Source organism: Chiloscyllium plagiosum, unplaced genomic scaffold, assembly GCF_037043375.1.
Source record: "Chiloscyllium plagiosum isolate Xiang-an unplaced genomic scaffold, Cpla_swu_hap1 HiC_scaffold_9, whole genome shotgun sequence".
In the NCBI taxonomy this organism is placed as follows: domain Eukaryota; kingdom Metazoa; phylum Chordata; class Chondrichthyes; order Orectolobiformes; family Hemiscylliidae; genus Chiloscyllium; species Chiloscyllium plagiosum.
The window spans coordinates 22,200,269-22,220,287 of NW_028270147.1; the positions used below are offsets into that span (position 1 = coordinate 22,200,269).

The 20,019-nt window shown below is 38.9% G+C and overlaps 1 protein-coding gene across 6 annotated transcripts in view; it reads left to right on the forward strand.

Moving 5' to 3' along the window:
* Nucleotides 1-20,019, forward strand: part of fnbp1l (formin binding protein 1-like) — a 206,639-nt gene that overhangs the window by 90,182 nt on the left and 96,438 nt on the right. For all 6 annotated transcript variants that reach the window (XM_043698825.2, XM_043698826.2, XM_087990466.1 and 3 more), the window contains exon 2: nt 13,757-13,872. In XM_043698825.2, the coding sequence (XP_043554760.1) occupies nt 13,757-13,872 (116 nt within the window). The remainder of the gene's footprint in view (nt 1-13,756; nt 13,873-20,019) is intronic.

The window sequence follows — 20,019 nt, forward strand, 5'->3', positions numbered from 1 at the left end:
CTTGTCCCAACTAAATGGGCTCATTTTTGCGTACAGATCCCTGATCACCTGAGGAAATTCTGCACTTTCTCCCCAGGTCCCATGTACATTCTGGTTATGTGCCATTTTCCTGAAAGCTGTCAGAGGATGCCAAAGGCAGTTGTATGTGGCCTATCCCGCTACAATGCTCTTATGCTTTTGATGTAGCCCCAGGCATGCTGAGAGTTGTAGTCCTTGGCCTTTCTCCTGAAAACAGACAGATCCCCTTGTCAAACACATCCTAATGTGTCACCTTCTCTCACTGTTTTCTGTAAATAGGCACATCATCTACTTCAATCTTTATTGTAATTTCTTATAATATTTTTCTTATCTACATTTTTGAGTTTTAGGTCTGGTGCTTTGAGCATTTTACTCAGTTTGAGGCCCTGTACTGACTGAGCAGTTGTATTTTTGATTCAAAGCAAATCCTGAAAATGCTTTAGTATTGATCCCTCCTTGCTATGTAGGAAGTGACCTTTAACTTTATACTTCACCCTCAAAATTAAGAACTATTTTGAATACACTCACCAGACTGAAGGCTTAATTAGAATTGATTTGTGATGAATTAGGGAAAAAATAAGGGAGAAAACTGTGTCAATCAGAAGTTTTATTTTGAAAGGATTCTATGGTCAGTTGCTATGACTGAAAGTTAGAATGGCTGGAAGCAATTTTCCTTGATGTATTGCTACAACTACTTAATGCCATGTGCTGATATGTATTTTTGTAAAATGAAGGAATAAATTACTTCAGATGCTGGAATCTGTACTGCAAACAACAGTTTGTAGAATAAACCACATTGGGTGCAGCAAATACAATGCATAGGATTGGAGGCAGGATAGATGAAATGTTGCTTCATCTGGAAAGACTGTTTAGATCAGACGTGGGAAACCTTTTCATGTTGGAAGGCCGCATTATGTTAGTTGTAATCTAATAAGCCCACATCCAAGAAACTTCAATTATATATTCTTCAAAATTCACATTATTTTGTAAAAATTTAACTACTATGTACTAACTAACTTAAAAAAAGTTAATTCTAAAGTTAATTAACCTTTTTAGTGACTTTGTTGTGACTGCTTTTTGTAGGAAAGCATTTGAATATTTGGTTGCAGCATGGAGGTCTGCAGTTTTAGCTGATCCTCTAGATGGGTATCTGTCATTTGTGACCTTAAGGGCGCCTTGATTTTGGTTAAGTAGGAGAATGTAGATTCGCAGCAATAAGTGGTTGAAAAGCAAGAAAGCATTTTTCGTGCATGTTGCCGAAGGCATGGGGCTTCATTCAAAGGGCCACACACAATGGCCTAGAAGGCTGCAGGTTCCCCACCCCTGGTTTAGACCCTTGAATGGTGAGCAGGAAGGACATGTCTGTGTAAAATGAATTTTATTGAAATGACTTAGTACAATTCAATTATTTGGTTAATATATTTGAGATATGTTAGGGTTGCCTGCACTGTACGTACTTGTTTCAAACATGTAGTTGTCTGAATGTGAGAATAGCAGAACAATGGTGTCATACTGTGTTGGTACAATTAAAAACACACATTTATCTTTCCCTTTCTTATTTACATATAATTGTCTCTTAATGCCCTGACAAGCATTAAAAACTGGGGAAAAGAAAGTAAAATGCCAAACCTAATTATAAGATTTAGGATAGTTTTAAAAGAATTTTTGTTTACATGCCTGATTTGAATTTTGCTGATTTTTAGTGAATGCTTCTACAATGGTTTTCCCTATGTTTGGGGAGGGGGGGCTCCAGAACTAGAGGGCATAGGTTTAGGGTGGGAGGGGAAAGATTTAAACAGGACCTATGGGGCAACCTTTTCACACAGATGGTGGTGCATGTCTGGAATGAGCTGCCAGAGGAAGTGGTGGAGGCTGGTGCAATTACAGCATTTAAAAGGCATCTGGACAGGTACATGAATAAGAAAGGTTTAGCGGGATTTGGACCAAGTGCTGGCAAATGGGCCTACATTAGTTTAGGATATCTGTTGGGCATGGATGAATTGGACTGAAGGGTCTGTTTCCATGCTGTACATCTTTATGGCTTTACGACTCTAGTTCTGTCCAAAGATGTGAAGATGTAAATCTATCCACTTGATATTATAACTGACGAAACCATTGATTGAAGGGCTTTTCATTAAATTTGTGAGAACCACCTTGGAATGTTTTACTGTTGAATAAATGCAAGTTGTTTCACCGGTGCTGATTATTTTCGGTTTTGATTTTAGTAATGGTTGCTGAATATTTTGTTTTTGATTCGGATGTGTTACTGTGCCTGCCTGTGCAAATATAAACTACTTAGATAGCATTGAAGAAATTTCTGAAGATTGACTGCAAAAGGGAATTCTATCAAGCTATGTGCAAGAATGCAACTGATGAGTTAGACATCTTTACACTGCATGTTAAAACTTGCCCATTTTAAAGCCAGTTTTATGATTATTTGTGTTGGGATATAAACAGGAATACAACTAGACACGCATCACCATTTGTGTATGAGATATTTCAAGCACAATGAGCACTTTGGACTATTTGGGACCTACAGGTATCTAAATGTGATGATATTTAATGATCTGACTGTTCAAGAAATATGGCTTTATCAAAGTCCGTCTGATTTGAGTCCTGGTAAACTTCTTCATTCTTCTGCAATGGATAAAGGATACCTAAAGTGATTTCCAGATCAACAATGTATGTTACCACTCTCCATTATGTAGCCAGAGCTATTCTCCAAGTACACGTGCAGCAAATTGTGTTAGAAACCAAAAGTACTGAATAAGTTCAGCAGATCTGGAAGCATCTATTGAGAGAGAGAGAGACTAAGTTTCAAATCCAAAATGTTGTCTTTGGAATGGTAAATTGTAATGTTGAATAAAGTTAACTTTATCTACTGACATGAGTTTTTTAAAGTTATTGTACTGCAGAAAATTGGATTTGTGTACTTTACTGTTAATTTATAAAGAAATCTGAGATCAGGAACATTATGTTGTTTTACTTGGAGATATGATGAAATGGTTGGTGAAATATTGCCTTTGTTTTTGAGTTTTTTTTATATTGATGTACTGTACTGTCAGTGTCCCCTCCCAAGTTTCAGCTACGTTTCTCAACCAATAACAGGGTGGGTCAGTTGAGTCATTTTTGGTTGTGAGCTTCAGCCAGATGTTAGAATAGACTGAGAGGGGTCACCATACAATCAATGTGTTTCTGTATTTTTTGTGACTTTATAACCACTTTACTTAATAGAGGTTTCTGATAATAGTTGAGAGTGTACCTAAAATATTTGCCATCCTAATTATGAAATATTTGTAATTGGAAATTCATAGGACTTTTAAACAATGCTGTGGAATTAATATGCAACACACGTGGAGGACAAAAGTATTTTGTGCCACCTGATATTTTTCTAACTGGAACAGAAAGCTGTTTTAAGTATTTTGCCACAAATGAGTATAAAACCTAGGCTGAGATTCTCTATTGTTGTGAGTGTTTGCTCTTCCTTAAATAAACTTCCTTTTAAATTTTGTAGTGACAGTCAAGACTGTATAGGTGCAGTTCCCTGCTGCATAACGTACATCTGGAAAATGATCACCTACATAGTGTCTCAGTAAAATACATGTCTGTTAGTCTTCCAGCAGGATCAACAATGAAGAATAAAAGTAAAGATATAGTCATGGAAATGTACAGCATGGAAACAGACCCTTTAGTTCAACTCGTCCATGCTGACCAGATATTCTAAATAAACCTAGACCCATATCCCTCTAAACCCTTACTATTCATACACCTGTCCAGATAACTGTTAAATGTTGTAATTATACCAGCCTCCACCACTTCCTCTGGCAGCTCATTCCATACACACGCCACCAATTTGAAGCATTGCCCGTAAGTCCCTATTAAATCTTCCCCCTCTCACCCTAAACCTATGCCCCCTAGATTTGGACTCCTCTCACCCTGGGGAAAAGACCTTGTCTGCTGACCCTATCCATGCCCCTCATGATTTTATAATCTTCTATAAGGTCACCCCTCAGCCTCTGATGCTCCAGGCAAAATAGCCATAGACTATTTAGCCTGTCCCTATAGCTCAAACTTTCCAACCTTGGTAACATCCTTGTAAATCTTTTCTGAACTGTTTCAAGTTTCACAACATCCTTCCTACAGGACGGAGACCAGAATTGCAAATAATATTCCAAAGTAGCCTAACCATGTCCTATGGAGCTGCAACATGATGTCCCAACTCCTATATTTGATGCAGTGACCAATAAAGGGTAAGCATACCAAACGCCACCTTCACTATTCTATCTACCTGCAATTCCACTTTCATGGAACTATGAACCTGCACTCCAAGGTCTCTTTGTTCAGGGGCATTTTGCAGGACCTTACCATTAAGTGTATGTCCTGCTCTGATTTGCCTTTCCAAAATGCAGCATCTCTCATTTATCTAAATTAAACTCCATCTGCTACGTCTCAGCCCATTGGCCCATCTGATCAAGATCCTGTTGTAATCTGAGGTAACCTTTTTCGCTGTCCACTACACCTCCAATTTTGGTGTCATCTGCAAAATTACTAACTGTATCTCTTATGCTCGCATCCAAATCATTTATATAAATTACAAAAAAAAAGTGGGCCAATCCTTGTGGCACACCAATGGTCACAGGGCTTCAGTCTGAAAAACAACCCATCACCACCACCCTCTTCTACCTTTGAGCCAGTTCTGTATCCAAATGGCTAGTTCTCCCTGTATTCCATGAGATCTAACCTTGCTAATCAGTCTCCCATGGGGAACCTTGTCGAACGGCTTGCTGAAGTCCATATAGATCATGTCCACTGCTCAGCCCCCATTGATCCTCTTTGTTATTTCAAAAAACTCAGTTAGGTTAGTGAGACATGATAGCATTTGAATAAATAGTCTTGCATTTCAATTTGCAAAGGAAGTCTATGTAATTCTGGTGATGCATATGACTGTTCAGTACGTCCTCATTGATCAACTTTTGCCTGAACCTGTGTGGATGCCCTGCACATTTTTGCGATGATATGGTTTCAACGTCCATGTGTTCTTTAATGCCTTGTGTACTGTACCTCTTCTACACACCATTGGATATATCAAAGATTAACATTTTGTAAACCATCTGACAATATCAGGCCTCCTAGAAATATGGAGCATAGAATGATGCCATTTGATCTGCTGTGTCTGCGTCAATTCCTCTAGTAAGGATTTATCCAGTTAGACTCAATACCCATTGTAAACTGCGTGTTTTTTTTTGTTTTTGAGGAAAGTATTCAGTTCCCTTTTGAAAGCTTCTATTGGATTTGCTTTCGTCACCCTTTCAGGTAATACGTAATTACTCACTAATTTCCTTCACCTTTCCCCCCTCTGGCTCTTTTAATTATATAAAGCTGTGTTCTCTGGTATAACACTTCTGTCACTCAAAATATTTTCTCCCTGTTTAAGATTAGCTTACTTAGTGTGGAAACAGCCCTTCGGCCCAACAAGTCCACACCGATCCCTCTGAAGAGCAACCCACCCAGACCCATTCTCCTACATTTGCCCCTTCACCTAACACTACGGGCAATTTAGCATGGCCAGTTCACCTAACCTGCACATCTTTGGACTGTGGGAGGAAACCAGAGCACCCGGAGGAAACCCACACAAACACTGGGAGAATGTGCAAACTCCACACAGACAGTTGCCTGAGGCAGGAATTGAACCTGGGTCTTTGGCGCTGTGAGGCAGCAGTGCTAACCACTGTGGCACCGTATCACCCACTGTATCCAAACAGTTCATAGCTTTGAGCATCTACAACTGGACTCCTTACCTTTCTGTGGAGAACAGTTCAATTACTCTAATCTCCACTGTCCTGAAGCCCTCCATTGCTAGTATTATTTTAATAAATCTCCTTAGTGTCTGGACATCTATCCTATGATGTGACGTGAAGAACTGGATACTCTGCTTCACCCAAAGCCCAACTGTTTATAAAGCTTTCGCCTAATATCTCTACTTTTGGACTCCTTGGATCATAAAACCAGTAACTGTGCATGTTTTTATTAAATGGTCTTATTGACTTGCCCTGTCACTTTAAAGTTTTGTTTGTGAATTGCCAGGTCATCTTGTTACTTTTTTAAAACTATATGTGCCATTTAGTTTCTGTTAGCCGCCACTCGTTCTTTCAAATTGCATCCCTCCTATTTCTCTCCAGTAAATTTCTTCTTGTGGTGAAGATTGCATCAGTATATTTGTTTCTAATAAAGTAGAAATGGATACTAGTCCAGAAAAATTGGTTACAATTGTAATTTTTTTTTCCCTTTAGATTGAAATTGAGTTTGTTTTCTAATGTTGAAAGCAGGCTTATATTTGGTTGAGTTTGTGTGGAAAATTAAGTGACCCCAAGTTTGGCATTTACATTAGAGACTGTAAAATAAACTAAAGTGGTAATCTGATTACTTTCTACTGTGAAAGAGGAACTTCAGGCAGTTTGCGGATTTCACCCACCTGGAAGGGAACCTGTAAAGCACCTTTTAGCTAAATATGAGGAAGGGAAAAACATTTTGATATTGGTATTTCTGGTTTCTGTAACTTACTAGTGATGTCAAAATTTTTGGTTTCTTTTAGCTTAGGGAACTGAATATTAATCTCATCTGTGACTGTTATTCATTTTCCTGAATTTTATGGTAGTGTTTCTTGTCAAATAAAAATTTCCTTTACTGCCCATCGTATGGGGAAGAAAGTGTGTTTATGTAGTGCAACTTTAAATGTATTTTTCGGTGTTTTAAACTTTGTGCATAACTTGTATTGACGCTCTGCACTTTGTGTTACATTTGAGGGAGGTAACAACTTATTTTTCTTGTGCTGCCATGATGTAGGTCACATTATGGGTATGATGCAAAGCTAATTCTTATTGTCCTCGTGTGCAGTACATTTATTGCCTAGTCCATTACAGAGTGCCTGCAGTATGGAGATAGAATTGTTTATGGAATTAACAGGAATATGTTTAAAAAGTTGTTACAACATTCCTCAAGGTTGAAGCAGTGCGTCATTAATAATCAAGAACAATCGTGATTTGTGTGGAGTTCTGAGCAATGCAGTAGAAAAATCTAAAAGCTTAGTGTGTAAAACCCTTTACATTTATTGCAACCAAAAGAAAAATTTTAATTCTGAATAATCAAATTATAATTAACATTATAAAATGGGAGTTCATTCACTGTCTGATCAATCCTAGTTCAGTCATATATCTCTTCCTTTCCAAGGCGCAGTATGGCGCAGTATAGAGCTTAATGGTGTGTTCATAAACTAAGATGTATTTCTGAGACATGTATGAAAAATAGTACTCAAAACATATTGGTGTCTGTAGTTTGACAAGGTGCCCCATGGGAGACTGATTAGCAAGGTTAGATCTCATGGAATACAGGGAGAAATAGCCATTTGGATACAGAACTGGCTCAGAGGTAGAAGACAGAGGGTGGTGGTGGAGGGTTGTTTTTCAGATTGGAGGCCTGTGACCAGTGGAGTGCCATAAGGATCTGTGCTGGGCCCTCTACTTTTCGTCGTTTACATAAATGATTTGGATGCGAGCATAAGAGGTACAGTTAGTAAGTTTGCAAAATTGGAGGTGTAGTGGACAGCAAAGAGGGTTTCCTCAGATTACAACAGGATCTTGATCAGATGGGTCAATGGACGGACAAGTGGCAGATGGAGTTTAATTTAGATAAAGGCGATATGCTGCATTTTGGGAAAGCAAATCTTAGCAGGACTTATTCACTTAATGGCAAAGTCCTAGGGAGTGTTGCTGAACAAAGAGACCTTGGAGTGCAGGTTCATAGCTCCTTGAAAGTGGAATTGCAAGTAGATAGGATAGTGAAGAAAGCGTTTGGTATGCTTTCTTTTGTTGGTCAGAGCATTGAGTAAAGGGGTTGGGACGTCAAGTCCTGTACAGGACATTGGTTAGGCCACTGTTGGAATATTGCATGCAATTCTGGTCTCCTTCCTATTGGAAAAATGTTGTGAAATTTGAAAAGGTTCAGAAAAGCCAAGGTTGGAGGATTTGAGCTATAGGGAGAGGCTGAACAGGCTGGGGCTGTTTTCCCTGGAGTGTCGGAGGCTGAGGGGTGACCTTATAGAGTTTACAAAATTTATGAGGGGCATGGATCGGGTAAATAGACAAAATCTTTTCCCTGGGGTCGGGGAGTCCAGATCTAGAGGGCATAGGTTCAGGGTGAGCGGGGAAAGATATAAAAGAGACATAAGGGGCAACTTTTTCACATAGAGGGTGGTACGTGTATGGAGCGAGCTGCCAGAGCAAATGGTGGAGGCTGGTACAATTGCAACATTTAAGAGGCACTTGTATGGGAAGTATTTGGATGGATATGGGCCGGGTACTGGCAGGTGGGACTAGATTGGTTTGGGATATCTGGTCGGCATGGACTGGTTGGACCGAAGGGTCTGTTTCCATGCTGAACATCTCTATGACTCTATGATATGTATCCCAGTAGAGCCCTTAGCCACAAACAGAAAAATTACTGGTATGTGACATCATAGTGGAGTTCAGCAGTAGATAGCTACAACAAAGGCATATAGCAGCTAGGAACACAGAAGAACATGAGTTTTGTTCGACTCACAAACAAAACATTGCAGATTTCCAATAGCAAATTGTATTTGGACTTCCCTGTCCATAGGCTCGAGTTCCTGTCGAAAGGCTTTCATTTGATTAGAGATAAAAAAAAACTGATGCTGGAAACGGGAAACGAAAGGAGTCCAGCAGGAGGCTGGAAGAATACAGCAAGTCAGGCCGCATCAGGAGATACAGAAGTGGGAATTTTAGGTGTAACCCTTCCTGAAGAAGGGTTAAGAAGGGTTACACCCGAAACAGCGACTTCTGCATCTCCTGATGCTGCCTGAAAGACTATCGTTTGTCAAATATGATTTTAAGACCGAAACAATCAAGACTGAACTTTCTCATGAATTTCTATTTTTCTAAGGCCTATCCAATGCTAATGTTCTTTAAGGGAAAGCCAAGATAAGAAGTAGATGTTTGTAATTGAAGAAAATTTCTATAGAATAGAGATGGGTAAAAGAAACATTACCAATCTTCACACCTGGGTTTTCTCTACTAATTTATCTACCAATAGTGGTTCTACTTATTTTGCAGCAAGACCACTTTGTAAAGGTGATATCATCAGCAGAGATTTCCACTTCTCAGAACATCTGGGTTTTTTTGATGAACAAGTGTACAAGGTGATCCAGCATATTTCCTTGAAGGATCGCTGATATCCTAAAGAAAAGTCAACATAGTCATGAAGAAGCTACTAGTTGAGCACTGGTATACACTTTAAAAACAAAATCACAGAATCTGGCTTTAATTTCATATCGGCAGGTTGCATTATCTATTTCATGCTGTAAAAATGTGAAAAGCCATCACTTCAACTTTATTTAGAGGTTCTGCAATTTGCTTCCTGTAATTCCTTTCTGCAGTTCCAATGTGGCCCCCTGCTGGCTGATCAAAGCAGGGAGAAGAAATTTCTGGGTTTGGACTGTTTTACCCTTGCTAAGTTAATAACACGACATGGATGGGAATGGTAGAATTAAAATACATTTACAGACCATGAATTGATTTTTTTTGCATAATGTTTCAATGGGGCAAAATTTCAAATTTGACTTTGCATGAAGTGTAATAGAATTTTCCTTCAATGTAGTGTGTGGCATTCCAAAGCTGTCTCAGTACACTTAAAATCCAAGTTTTATAATTATCCTGGACATGTAATGTATGATATTCTCAGGAGCATTAAGCCTAAGGATGTTTATCATTTCTAGCCCTTGATGTCCTATGTAGGAGGCTCTTTTGATGTTTTACAGTATCAACAATCACTTGAACATAATGACTAGGCACAGGAATAGGCAATTCAGCCCCTCAAGCCAATTCCGCCATTTGATACAGCCATGGCGGAATTCATCTCGGCCTCAATTCCATTTTCTTGCCCACTCACCGTACTCTTCAGCCCACTGCTAATTGCAATTCTGTCCATCTCCTGAAATTGACTCAATGATGCACCATCCACCCCACACTCGGATAATGAATTTCACAGATTCACGACCCTTTGAGAGAAATAATTTCTCCTCATTTCTGTTTTAAATCTATGATCCCTTATCCTAAAATTATGATTTTTAGTTCTAGATTGCCCCAGGTGAGGAAACATCCTTTCTATGTCTACTTTGTCAATCCCATTTAGCATCTCCTATCCCTCAATTAGATCTCTCATTCTTCCAAACTTGAGCATATAGGCCTTAACTACTGAGTCCTTCTCCCTCATCTCTGGAATCAATCTGGTGAATCTTCTCTAAACTGCCTGTAATGCAACTACATCTCCCTTCAAGGTGACCAAAATTGTGCACAGTACTCCAGGCGAGATTTCACTAATGCCTTGTACAGTTAGGAACACCTCCCTAATTGTATACATTCTCTTCCTTTAGCAATAAATGCCAAAATTCCATTTGGCTTCCTTATGACCTGCAATACTTGCATATTTGTTTTCTGCATTCATGTGTGAGATCACCCAGATCCCTCTGTATTGAAGCACTATGAAGTTTCTCTCCATTTAGATAAATTGCCTTTCTACTTCTCTGACCAGAATGAATAACCTCACACTTATCCATGTTAAACTTCATCTGTGAAACTCTGGTCCATTCACCTAAATTATCCATTGGTAAATTTTTTGACTCTGCCATTGCAATTATAAGGAAAGCAGATTGGCTTTTCAGTGGTCTCAAGGTGGTATGTTGAATCCCTGGTGCCAGGGTTAACAATGTCTCAGAGCTGCTGCAGGATATCCTGGAGTGGGCAAGTGAACAGCCATTGGTCTTGGTACACATTGGTACTAACAAGGGGTTTTCAAAAAAGGGATGAAGTCCTGAAAGTAGGACACTTAAAGATAGTGATCTCAGGATTACACTAATGCTATGGTATATTGGTTGAACCCCTGGCTAAAAAGATGGTGCAAGAGTGAGAGTTTAGATTCCTGAGGAATTGGGACTGGTTCTGGAGGAGATGGGACCAGTATAAACTGGATGGGTTACATGGGCATAGAACAGGGATTGATGCCCATGGGGAAGTATTTGCTAGAGTGGTTGGGAGGGTTTAAACTAAATTGGAAAGGAACCTATGTGAGGAGTCAGGATTGGGAATCGAGGACAAGAACAAAAGACAGAAAGGAGAATAACAAGTGATAAGAATCAAGACTATAATTTTTTAAAAAGTAGGAATTGGACAATGAATGTTAAAAGGACAAGTCTTACATTTTTGTGCCTGAATACATAAGAGTATTTAAAATAAAGTGGATGAATTAATCACTCAAAAAGATGTAAATTGGTATTTTAGAATCTGTGGGGCTAGAACTGAGAAATACCAAGGGACAAAAAAAACATTTAGTGGAGATGGTATACAAGCCACCAAAGTGTAACGGCATTAAATAGGAAATCAGAGTTGTATGCAGTAAGGGAACATCCGTAATTATGGGTGACTTTAACTAGCATATAGATTGGGCAAATCAAATTAGTCTCAATACTGTAGAGGAGGAATTCCTAGAGTTTAAACAGCATGGTTTTCTGAGGAATATGCTGAGGAATTAATCAGAGATAAGGCATTCTTCGTTAGACTGGGTATTATGCAATGAGAACAAATTAATCGGTAAGTAGTTGTGAGACACCCCTTCGGGGATGAGTGATAAGAATATGATAGAATTCTTCACTAAGATAGAGTGAAGTAGTTAATTCAGAGACTAGGGTCCCGAGTCTTATTGAGGAAAACTACAATGGCATAAGGCATGAGTTGGCTATGATGTATTAGAAAATGTTACTGACAGGAATGACAGTGGCTAGGCAAATGGCAAACATTCAAAAAGTGAATGTATGAACTGCTAAAATTGTTTATTTCTGTCTGCCGTAAGAATGCAAAGAGAACAGTGGTCAAAGCATGGTTATGAGGGAAATAGAGAGTGTTGGATGCAAAAATGAGCCATACACATTGGCAAGAAAAAAAATAATAGAACTGAACAGTTTTGGGGTTGAAAAATGTGGTACTGGAAAAACACAGCAGGCCAGGCAGCATCCGAGGAGCAGGAGAATCGACGTTTCGTGCATAAGTCCTTCTTCAGGAAGGACTTTATACTTTAATGAGCTTTATACTGTAAAGGACTTGGTCTCCCTTGAAGATTGAGTTGTGGGATGTTTGTCTGTGAACCAACAGAGACCGATATGTGGGTCATTGATGCCATGCATTGGTACTGCCCTACCTGTTAGTGTGCAACCCAACAGATTTAACCCTGTTGCCTGCTGACCTGTGAAAGGAGAGGAGTTGAGTATCTCTTTCCTAGGTCTCTAATGTCAATTAGAGACCCTCCTCTGTTTCTGCCCTACTCAACATGATGACCCTGAAAGTAGGGCAGAGTTGCTGCAATTATACAAGACATTGGTAAGAGCATGCCTGGTGCATTGTGTACAATTTTGGTCACCTTACCTGAGAAATGTAGTTGCATTGAAAGCAGTTCAGAGAAAGTTGCAGGAAACGTGGCAGCCAAAGTGTGGCATAGCAAGCTTCCACAGTTAGGATAATGATCAGGTAATCTATTTCCATTATTTTGATTGAAGGATAAATATAGGCCAAGACCTCAGGGAAATCTCCTATTCTTAAGGCAGCTTTTAGTAGAATTGTACTGTACTGAGTCAGTATTAAGTCAAAGTCTTAAAAAGTTTGAAAATAACGTGTATAATTTAAACATGCTTTCCCATATAACTTTTTGGATATTACAGCTGTTAATACACAAATTAAGGCATGCAAATCAAGCTTTTTAAACATATGGCTGTTGCAAACATCAATTCATTCTAGTCAGAATATTGTTTTGCTTTCGGAATTAAAAGTTTAACCATGAAATAAATGAAACGGAAGCATTTTAACAAAGTGTAATTAAAAGCTTGGGGTCATATGCTTTAATAGGTTAACAGCTAGGGAGGTAAGGCAATCAAAATGCTGAGTTTCAATGATTGCTGAAATATCTAGTGTAATGGTCCAGAACTGTGCGCTGAGGGACACACTAAAAATTGGGGTAGCTGCCACCGAGACAGTGGGGAAAGACCACTGTCTAAGGTCTTTCTGCCAAAGTACAATAGAGTCTGCTGAGTTGTTAGGCCCTCTCATTTTCTCAAATCTATGTAAATAGTGTCTGCATAAGAAAGAAATGCTTTTGGTCTTTGCAACTGCAGGGAATGAGATTGGATGTTTGCTTTTCTTGAGACACAAAGACTACACAAAACTGCTTTAAAAGGGTCTGCTTCTGTGCTGTTGTTTTTCTTTAAAATAAAATTGTGCATTTTACTGACCACTACCCTTTTTAGTGTTTGTTTGTTGATTGACCTTCTGTACTCTTGTTTTCAAATTGCCAATAAGTAACATTTTAATGTACCTTTATATGTAATGACAGTATACAGTTTTACATGTAACTTTGTAAGTTTTTCCCATTCTTAATTATTCCTTCACTTTTTTTTGGAGCAAAAATTGGTTTAGATTTGTCACTGCCTAGCAGAAGATAATGTATTTACATTGAATTATATGCACTTATTGTTCTTTGCACATGATCTTTTCCTGGTCGTTAAATAATTTGTAGTTTTAATTTAATTCAGGAGATATTTTTACGTTGTTGCTTTTGCCAACCATGAATTTATATAATTCTAATTTCATGACTCATTTCATTTACACCTTTTTTTTTCTTGTAGGATCAATTTGACAATATAGAGAAGCACACTCAGTGGGGTATCGACTTCTTGGAAAGATATACAAAATTTGTGAAAGAGAGATTAGACATAGAACAGAGCTATGCAAAACAGTTGAGGTAAGACTGTATGTCAAAATCTTTGCGTTTGTCATCTTTAGCCACATGCACTGAAATATTTCTTTATAAACCTTCATAGACATTTTGTGGAGGTGCCAGTGTTGGCTTGTGGTGGATAAAGTCAGAAGTCATGTGACACGGTCGGCAGCACGGTGGCATAGTGGTTAGCACTGCTGCCTCACAGCACCAGAGACCCGGGTTCCATTCCCACCTCAGGCAACTGTCTGTGTGGAATTTGCACATTCTCCCCGTGTCTGCGTGGGTTTCCTACAGGTGCTCCGGTTTCCTCCCACAGTCCATAAATGAGCAGGTTAGGTGAATTGGCCATGCTAAATTGCCCATAGTGTTAGGTGAAGGGGTAAATGTAGGGGAATGGATATGGGTGGGTTGCTCTTTAGAGGGTCGGTGTGAACTTGTTGGACCTGTTTCCACACTGAGTAATCTAATCACCAGGTTATAGTCCAACTGGTTTATTTAAGATCATAAGTTTTCGAAGCACTACTCCTTCATGTGAAGTCACTTGGTGTCATGTGACTATAACCTGGTTTCGTGTGACTTCTGACTTCATAGACATTATATGCTTGTAGTTTAATTGCTGTCATAAACAAATTTCTAAAGTACTTTTTGATTTGATCCAGTAAAATGCATTTGATGGTGTGTACTTTTTTAATGCAAGTTTCCATGTAACTTTTTCAAACAGATTTACATTTTACAGATCTGGCACAGAAGTACAAACCCAATCTGAATAATAAAACTGGAAAATAGAACATTACTGATATCTAGAAACCAACTAATAAACTACTCCCTTCTGAAAGTCTCATTTGACTGAGGGAAATAAAAGTTCACTTTTTAACTTGAGGTTAAGTAGTTGGGAGCATATTGATTGCATCTGGAGAGCTGGTTAGACTAATAGTTGTTAAGAGAAGGGGCTTGTTGTTCCTATGTAGAAATGTGAACAAATAAAACAAAATAGATTTTGTTGACAGTGTGTATTTGTAAGTGGACTTGCAAACACAAAGTTTTATTTTCCATCTTATGTGGATGTTTCCATCTGCTGCTGCAGTGTTCTATAGAAGCTCAATGCAAGTTTATATCCTTCACTTTGGCATTTTATAGCCTTTTGGACTCAACATTAACTTGAACAATTTTGGACTGTAAGCTATCTCCTTGCACCAACTATTTTTTCACGCTTTGCTTTTGAACAGAATTTTTTTATTATTCTGTTCTTTGAACCTCACTCTTGGCAAATCTTTTTTTCTTTCTTTATGACGACCATTACCATTTTCTTTGCAATTTATACTTTTAAAATCTTTGTCAGTAAATTTCCCTCAACACCCACACCATTATACATCTTCCTGTTTGTTCGTTCAATTCTTTCCCCTTTTAATTTGCTTAAAGTTGATTAAAGGGATATCTGGTTGGCATGGACAGGTTGGACCAAAAGGTCTGTTTCCATGCTGTACATCTCTATAACTCTAAGTCTATCTTTGTGGAGTTGTAAAACTTAACGTTAAACCTAAAGAAAAGCTTTCGGGAAATCAGAAAGCAAGAAATCCAGGGAAAATGTATTATATGTGCACTAAGGAGTAGGCTGACTGCTGAGATGACAGATTATACTCTAGGTTCTTGGCTGCTATTTCCACACAGCTAATTGAAGGTTTTTGCACCTGATATCATTTTGGGAGAGCAAAGTGGAATGTTGCTCTGGCCAAGGTTATGCAAGAAGTGTTTATATATTTTCATACACAATCCCTGAAGCCATTTTCCTTCAATGTGATCTTTATCCTTTGTGCCATAGATATGAGTTTGGAGAAAGAATCACTTGTAAACAGTAAATATTCCAATGTACAACATGTACTGTAGATTGAGATTAAAGGGTGGAGAACAGTGCAGAGGAAGGGAATGTTAATTGAATGCTAATATAGACTGCTTGTTCTATGCTTTTTTATATGAGACTGCAAAAATCGTTGCCTTACTAAATATGGTAAAACTGACCATTTATTTTGTCCGTGTTTGATATTTTAGAGATCTGAACAAATTTGAGTGAGAAGTTTCTGATGGTGTGTAGGCATGTTAACAAAGAATGTCTTTTTCTAAAACAAACTAATGAAGAAGAAGCATGTTCAGTTCCATATTTGTTTTTTTTTTAAATCGTTCCAGTATTGAGAATTGAATATTCAATGTTTTACTGAAGGATTTTTGCAATTGTGGAATTTGAGTTACCATAATAAAAGGAGAATTGATTCACTGCAAGTATTTAATTTTTTTCTATAGTTTGACTGTCTTTTGCAGATGTTACAAGTCATTCAAGTAATTTAGATAACCTTAGTTAACTGATCCTTTGAATGTAATCACCTTAATGCTTGCAATGGATTGTGAATACCTTTAGTTGCAAGGCTGGCAGACTGGGAGTTGATTTGGTATTTTTTAATAATTTGGTATCTCCCATTAACTCTTTCCCTTGCCATTGTACAATTGAATGGAACATAAAAATAACAAAGGCGTCTTACAGTTATATAGGGCACTGGTGAAACTGCATCTTAGGTACTGTGTACCATTTTGGTCTCCTTGGGCTGTGTGGAGTTTGCACATTCTCCCTATGTCTGCATAGGTTTCCTCCCACAGTCCAAAGATGGGCAATTTAGGTGGATTGGCCATGTTAAATTGCCCTTAGCATCGAGGGGTGTGCAGGCTACATGGGTTAGCCGTGGGGAAATGCATGGTTACAGGGATAGAGTAGAGGGGATGTGGGTCTGGGTGCGAAGCCCTTTGGAAGGTTGGTGTGGACTTGATGGGCAGAATAGCCTGGTTCCATCCACACTGTAGGGACTCTATGATTCTATGCTTGTTAGTCTGTGGAATTCTCTTCCCGAGAAAGCAGTGAAGATGGAGTCATTCAATATATTAAAGGCTGAGTTAGACAATCTGTTTCTTAATTAAACAGACAATCAAAAATAAATGGGATGGACAGGAAATTAGCAACAAAAATCAGCCGTGATCTTACCAAATATGAAGCAGGCTTGAGTGGCTAAAATTCCTACTCCTGCTCCTAATTTTGATGTTTGAGTATCTGATATTTTATGTATGTCGAAGATTCATTTTTACACTTTTATCTCAACATTCTTTCTTCTCTTGTTGAGAAAGGCTGCTTAACTTGGGAAAGAGGAGCAATACTTGCAGTGAAAGGGTAAATAACTTCTGTAGTGAAGAGGAATGAGCATCATTTGCAGCAATGGGCAGAACCATATTTGTATTAAAGAACTACAGTCATATGAGTTTTAAAATGTCAATTTTATTGAAATGTACACCAATTATTTTAATTACCAGAATTGAGAATAAATAAATTCAATGTTTGAAATTTTCAGGCTGGAGAGAGTTACTTAGTTTATGTGAAGGAACAGTTGCACCATTAGTGCCAGAGATGTCAGAAGACAGCGCTCATAATTGATTCAACCAGTCAATCAAATAACCTTTCATTTAAAGATGACTTTATGCGGAAGTGTTCAAAAGTGCTTCATAAAATCATACTAGGAACAAATATGGTGGGGGTGGGGTGAAATGGAGAGATTAACAGTGGTGACCAAAAGGTTAGTGAACCTTGTCAGATTTTATGAGAACTCTCAAAAGATAGAAAGGAGTAGAATAGGGGTTTATGAAAGCATTTCAGAGCATGGGATCTATCTGAGTTAAAGGCTTGTCAGCTCGTAGTTGGAAAAAGAAAGATAGTAGTGTACACATGCAATGCCAAAGTATACAAGTGCTGGAAAGTGGGGTTAGAATAGTTAGCTGATGGCTTTTGACTGGTCTAGACTTAATGGGTCCAAGGGCCTTTGTGTGTGCTTTAGACCTCAATGATTCTATGACGTTGACTTGAAATCATGCCTAAGGTTTGGATGTTCTGCTGCTGTTAGAGGCTACAGAGATATGGAAAGTGAGTCTTTGGCGTGATTAAAGCACTGGGATAAGAGTTTTAAATTTGTGATGTTAGGAGAACTGGAATTCTATAGATTGTTACGACTAGGTTAATGTTGAGCAGAACTTGGTTTTGGGATAGGACATGGTCAGAAGAAGTTTGGATGAGCTGAAGTGCTAAGAGAGTGGACAAAGGTACCTTGCTTTCAAAACTGACACATTGCCATAAGGATGAGACATGTGGTCCTTCACACATTGACAGCGTAATGCATGATCATATCATTCAGTTCCCTTACGGTCAGTTCATAGAACTTTTGATCTGTCTCCTTCTAGAGAAGCTTGAAAAAGCATGAATGAATGTTTCAGAAGAAAATGAGCTGATTTAAAGGCAGAAATGTCATGTTGTTGAAGTGGACATTGATGCTCTGTTGATTTCCTTTCCTTCACAAAAATCAACAAATGGATGATAGCTGATACCGTGGAACGTTGCTGTGCTCTCTAGATGAGTGAAAAGTGGCATAAGGGGCCAATTTTCCCTTGGAGGCAAACTTCTGACACAAATTCTTGTAGAAAGAAAATTAATTATGTGAAGTCTAGTAGGATTTGTAAAAATATGTCATAATAATTGGCGACTGTCTGCATGGGTTTTCTCCGGGTACTACAGTTTCCTCCCACAGTCCAAAGGTGTGCCGGTCAGGTGAATTGGCCATGCTAAATTGCCCATAGCGTTAGGTGCATTAGTCAGAGGGAAATGGGTCTGGGTGGGTTACTCTTCAGACGGTCGGTGTGGACTGGTTGGGCCGAAGGGCCTGTTTCTACACTGTAGGGAATCTAGCCTAACCTAACCTAACCTAATAATCTTTGTGCTTGATTTAAGTGGACACATTGCCATAAGGCTAAGATATGTGGTCCTTCACACATTGACAGTGTAAATGCATGATTATATCATTTAGTTCTCTTATGGTCAGTTTATAGAACTTCTGATCCGCCCACGTTTATTTTTAACAGACCAAAATATAAAGCTTTGACAGAAAGCAATCATTAATGCCTTGATTTCTGTTATTTTTTGGATAAAATCAGAATATTAATGTTGTTTGAGAGAATGTTTAGAGAGTAAAATCCATTTATAAAAGACAACAGTTTTGAAAAATGAAGCAAACAGAGCTATTGTGATTTCCAAGGCATTTGTCCAGCCATTCGTTCTGGAAAGTGGACAGTTGCTTAGTAACAGAATAATTAGTGTCTGTACATACAAATCCCATGAAATGAAATTGAATTTTGGTTTGTTTGTGTGAAAGAGATACTGACAATCTAAATGTGAGGCATAAAGATAATGACTTGGAATCTATTGTTGTCAGGATAGCATAAGGCAAAGGAGCAGAATAAGGCCATCCAGTCCCTGAGGTCTGCTCTGCCATTCAATCGCAGCTGGTATGTACCTCAACCCAGTGAAGACAGCAAACGATGACACATCCTTCCCAGATCGTCTCGACGCCTTCTATGCTCGCTTTGACCAGAATTTCAGCAGAGAGGTAACAGCTATTCCGACAAGTCGTGATCAACCTATTCCAACAGTCACTGCATCAGAGGTCAGATCAGTTTTCCTTCGTGTGAATCCAAGTAAAGCGATGGGACCAGACTGAGTACCAGGCAGTGCCCTCAGGGCATGCGCAGATCAACTGGCAGAGGTCTTCTCAGACATCTTCAACCTCTCCCTGCAGCAGGCCCCTGCCCCTGCCTGTTTCAAGAGGGCCAACATCATCCCTGTGCCTAAGAAGGCTCATGCAGCATGTCTCAATGATTACTGCTCAGTGGCCCTAACTTCGGTGATCATGAAGTGCTTTAAAAGGCTGGTCATGGCATTAATCAATTCCAGCCTCTCCTCTACTCTTGACCCACTCCAATTTGCCAATCGGACCAACAGATCCACAGATGCTGTCAGATGCCATATCACTTGCCCTGCACTCCTCCCTAGGATATCTTGACACCAAGAACGCTACTTAAGAATCCTACTCATTGACTACAGTTCAGCCTTCAACATTATTATTCCCTCGAAACTGATTACTAAAATTAGTGATCTTGGACTAAACCCCACTCTCTGCAACTGGATCCTAAGCTTCCTGACCCACAGGCCACAATCAGTGAAGGTTGGGGGACAATATTTCATCCTCACTACACTCAACACTGGAGTGTGTACTCAGGGGTGTGTACTCAGCTCCCTACTGTATTCACTGT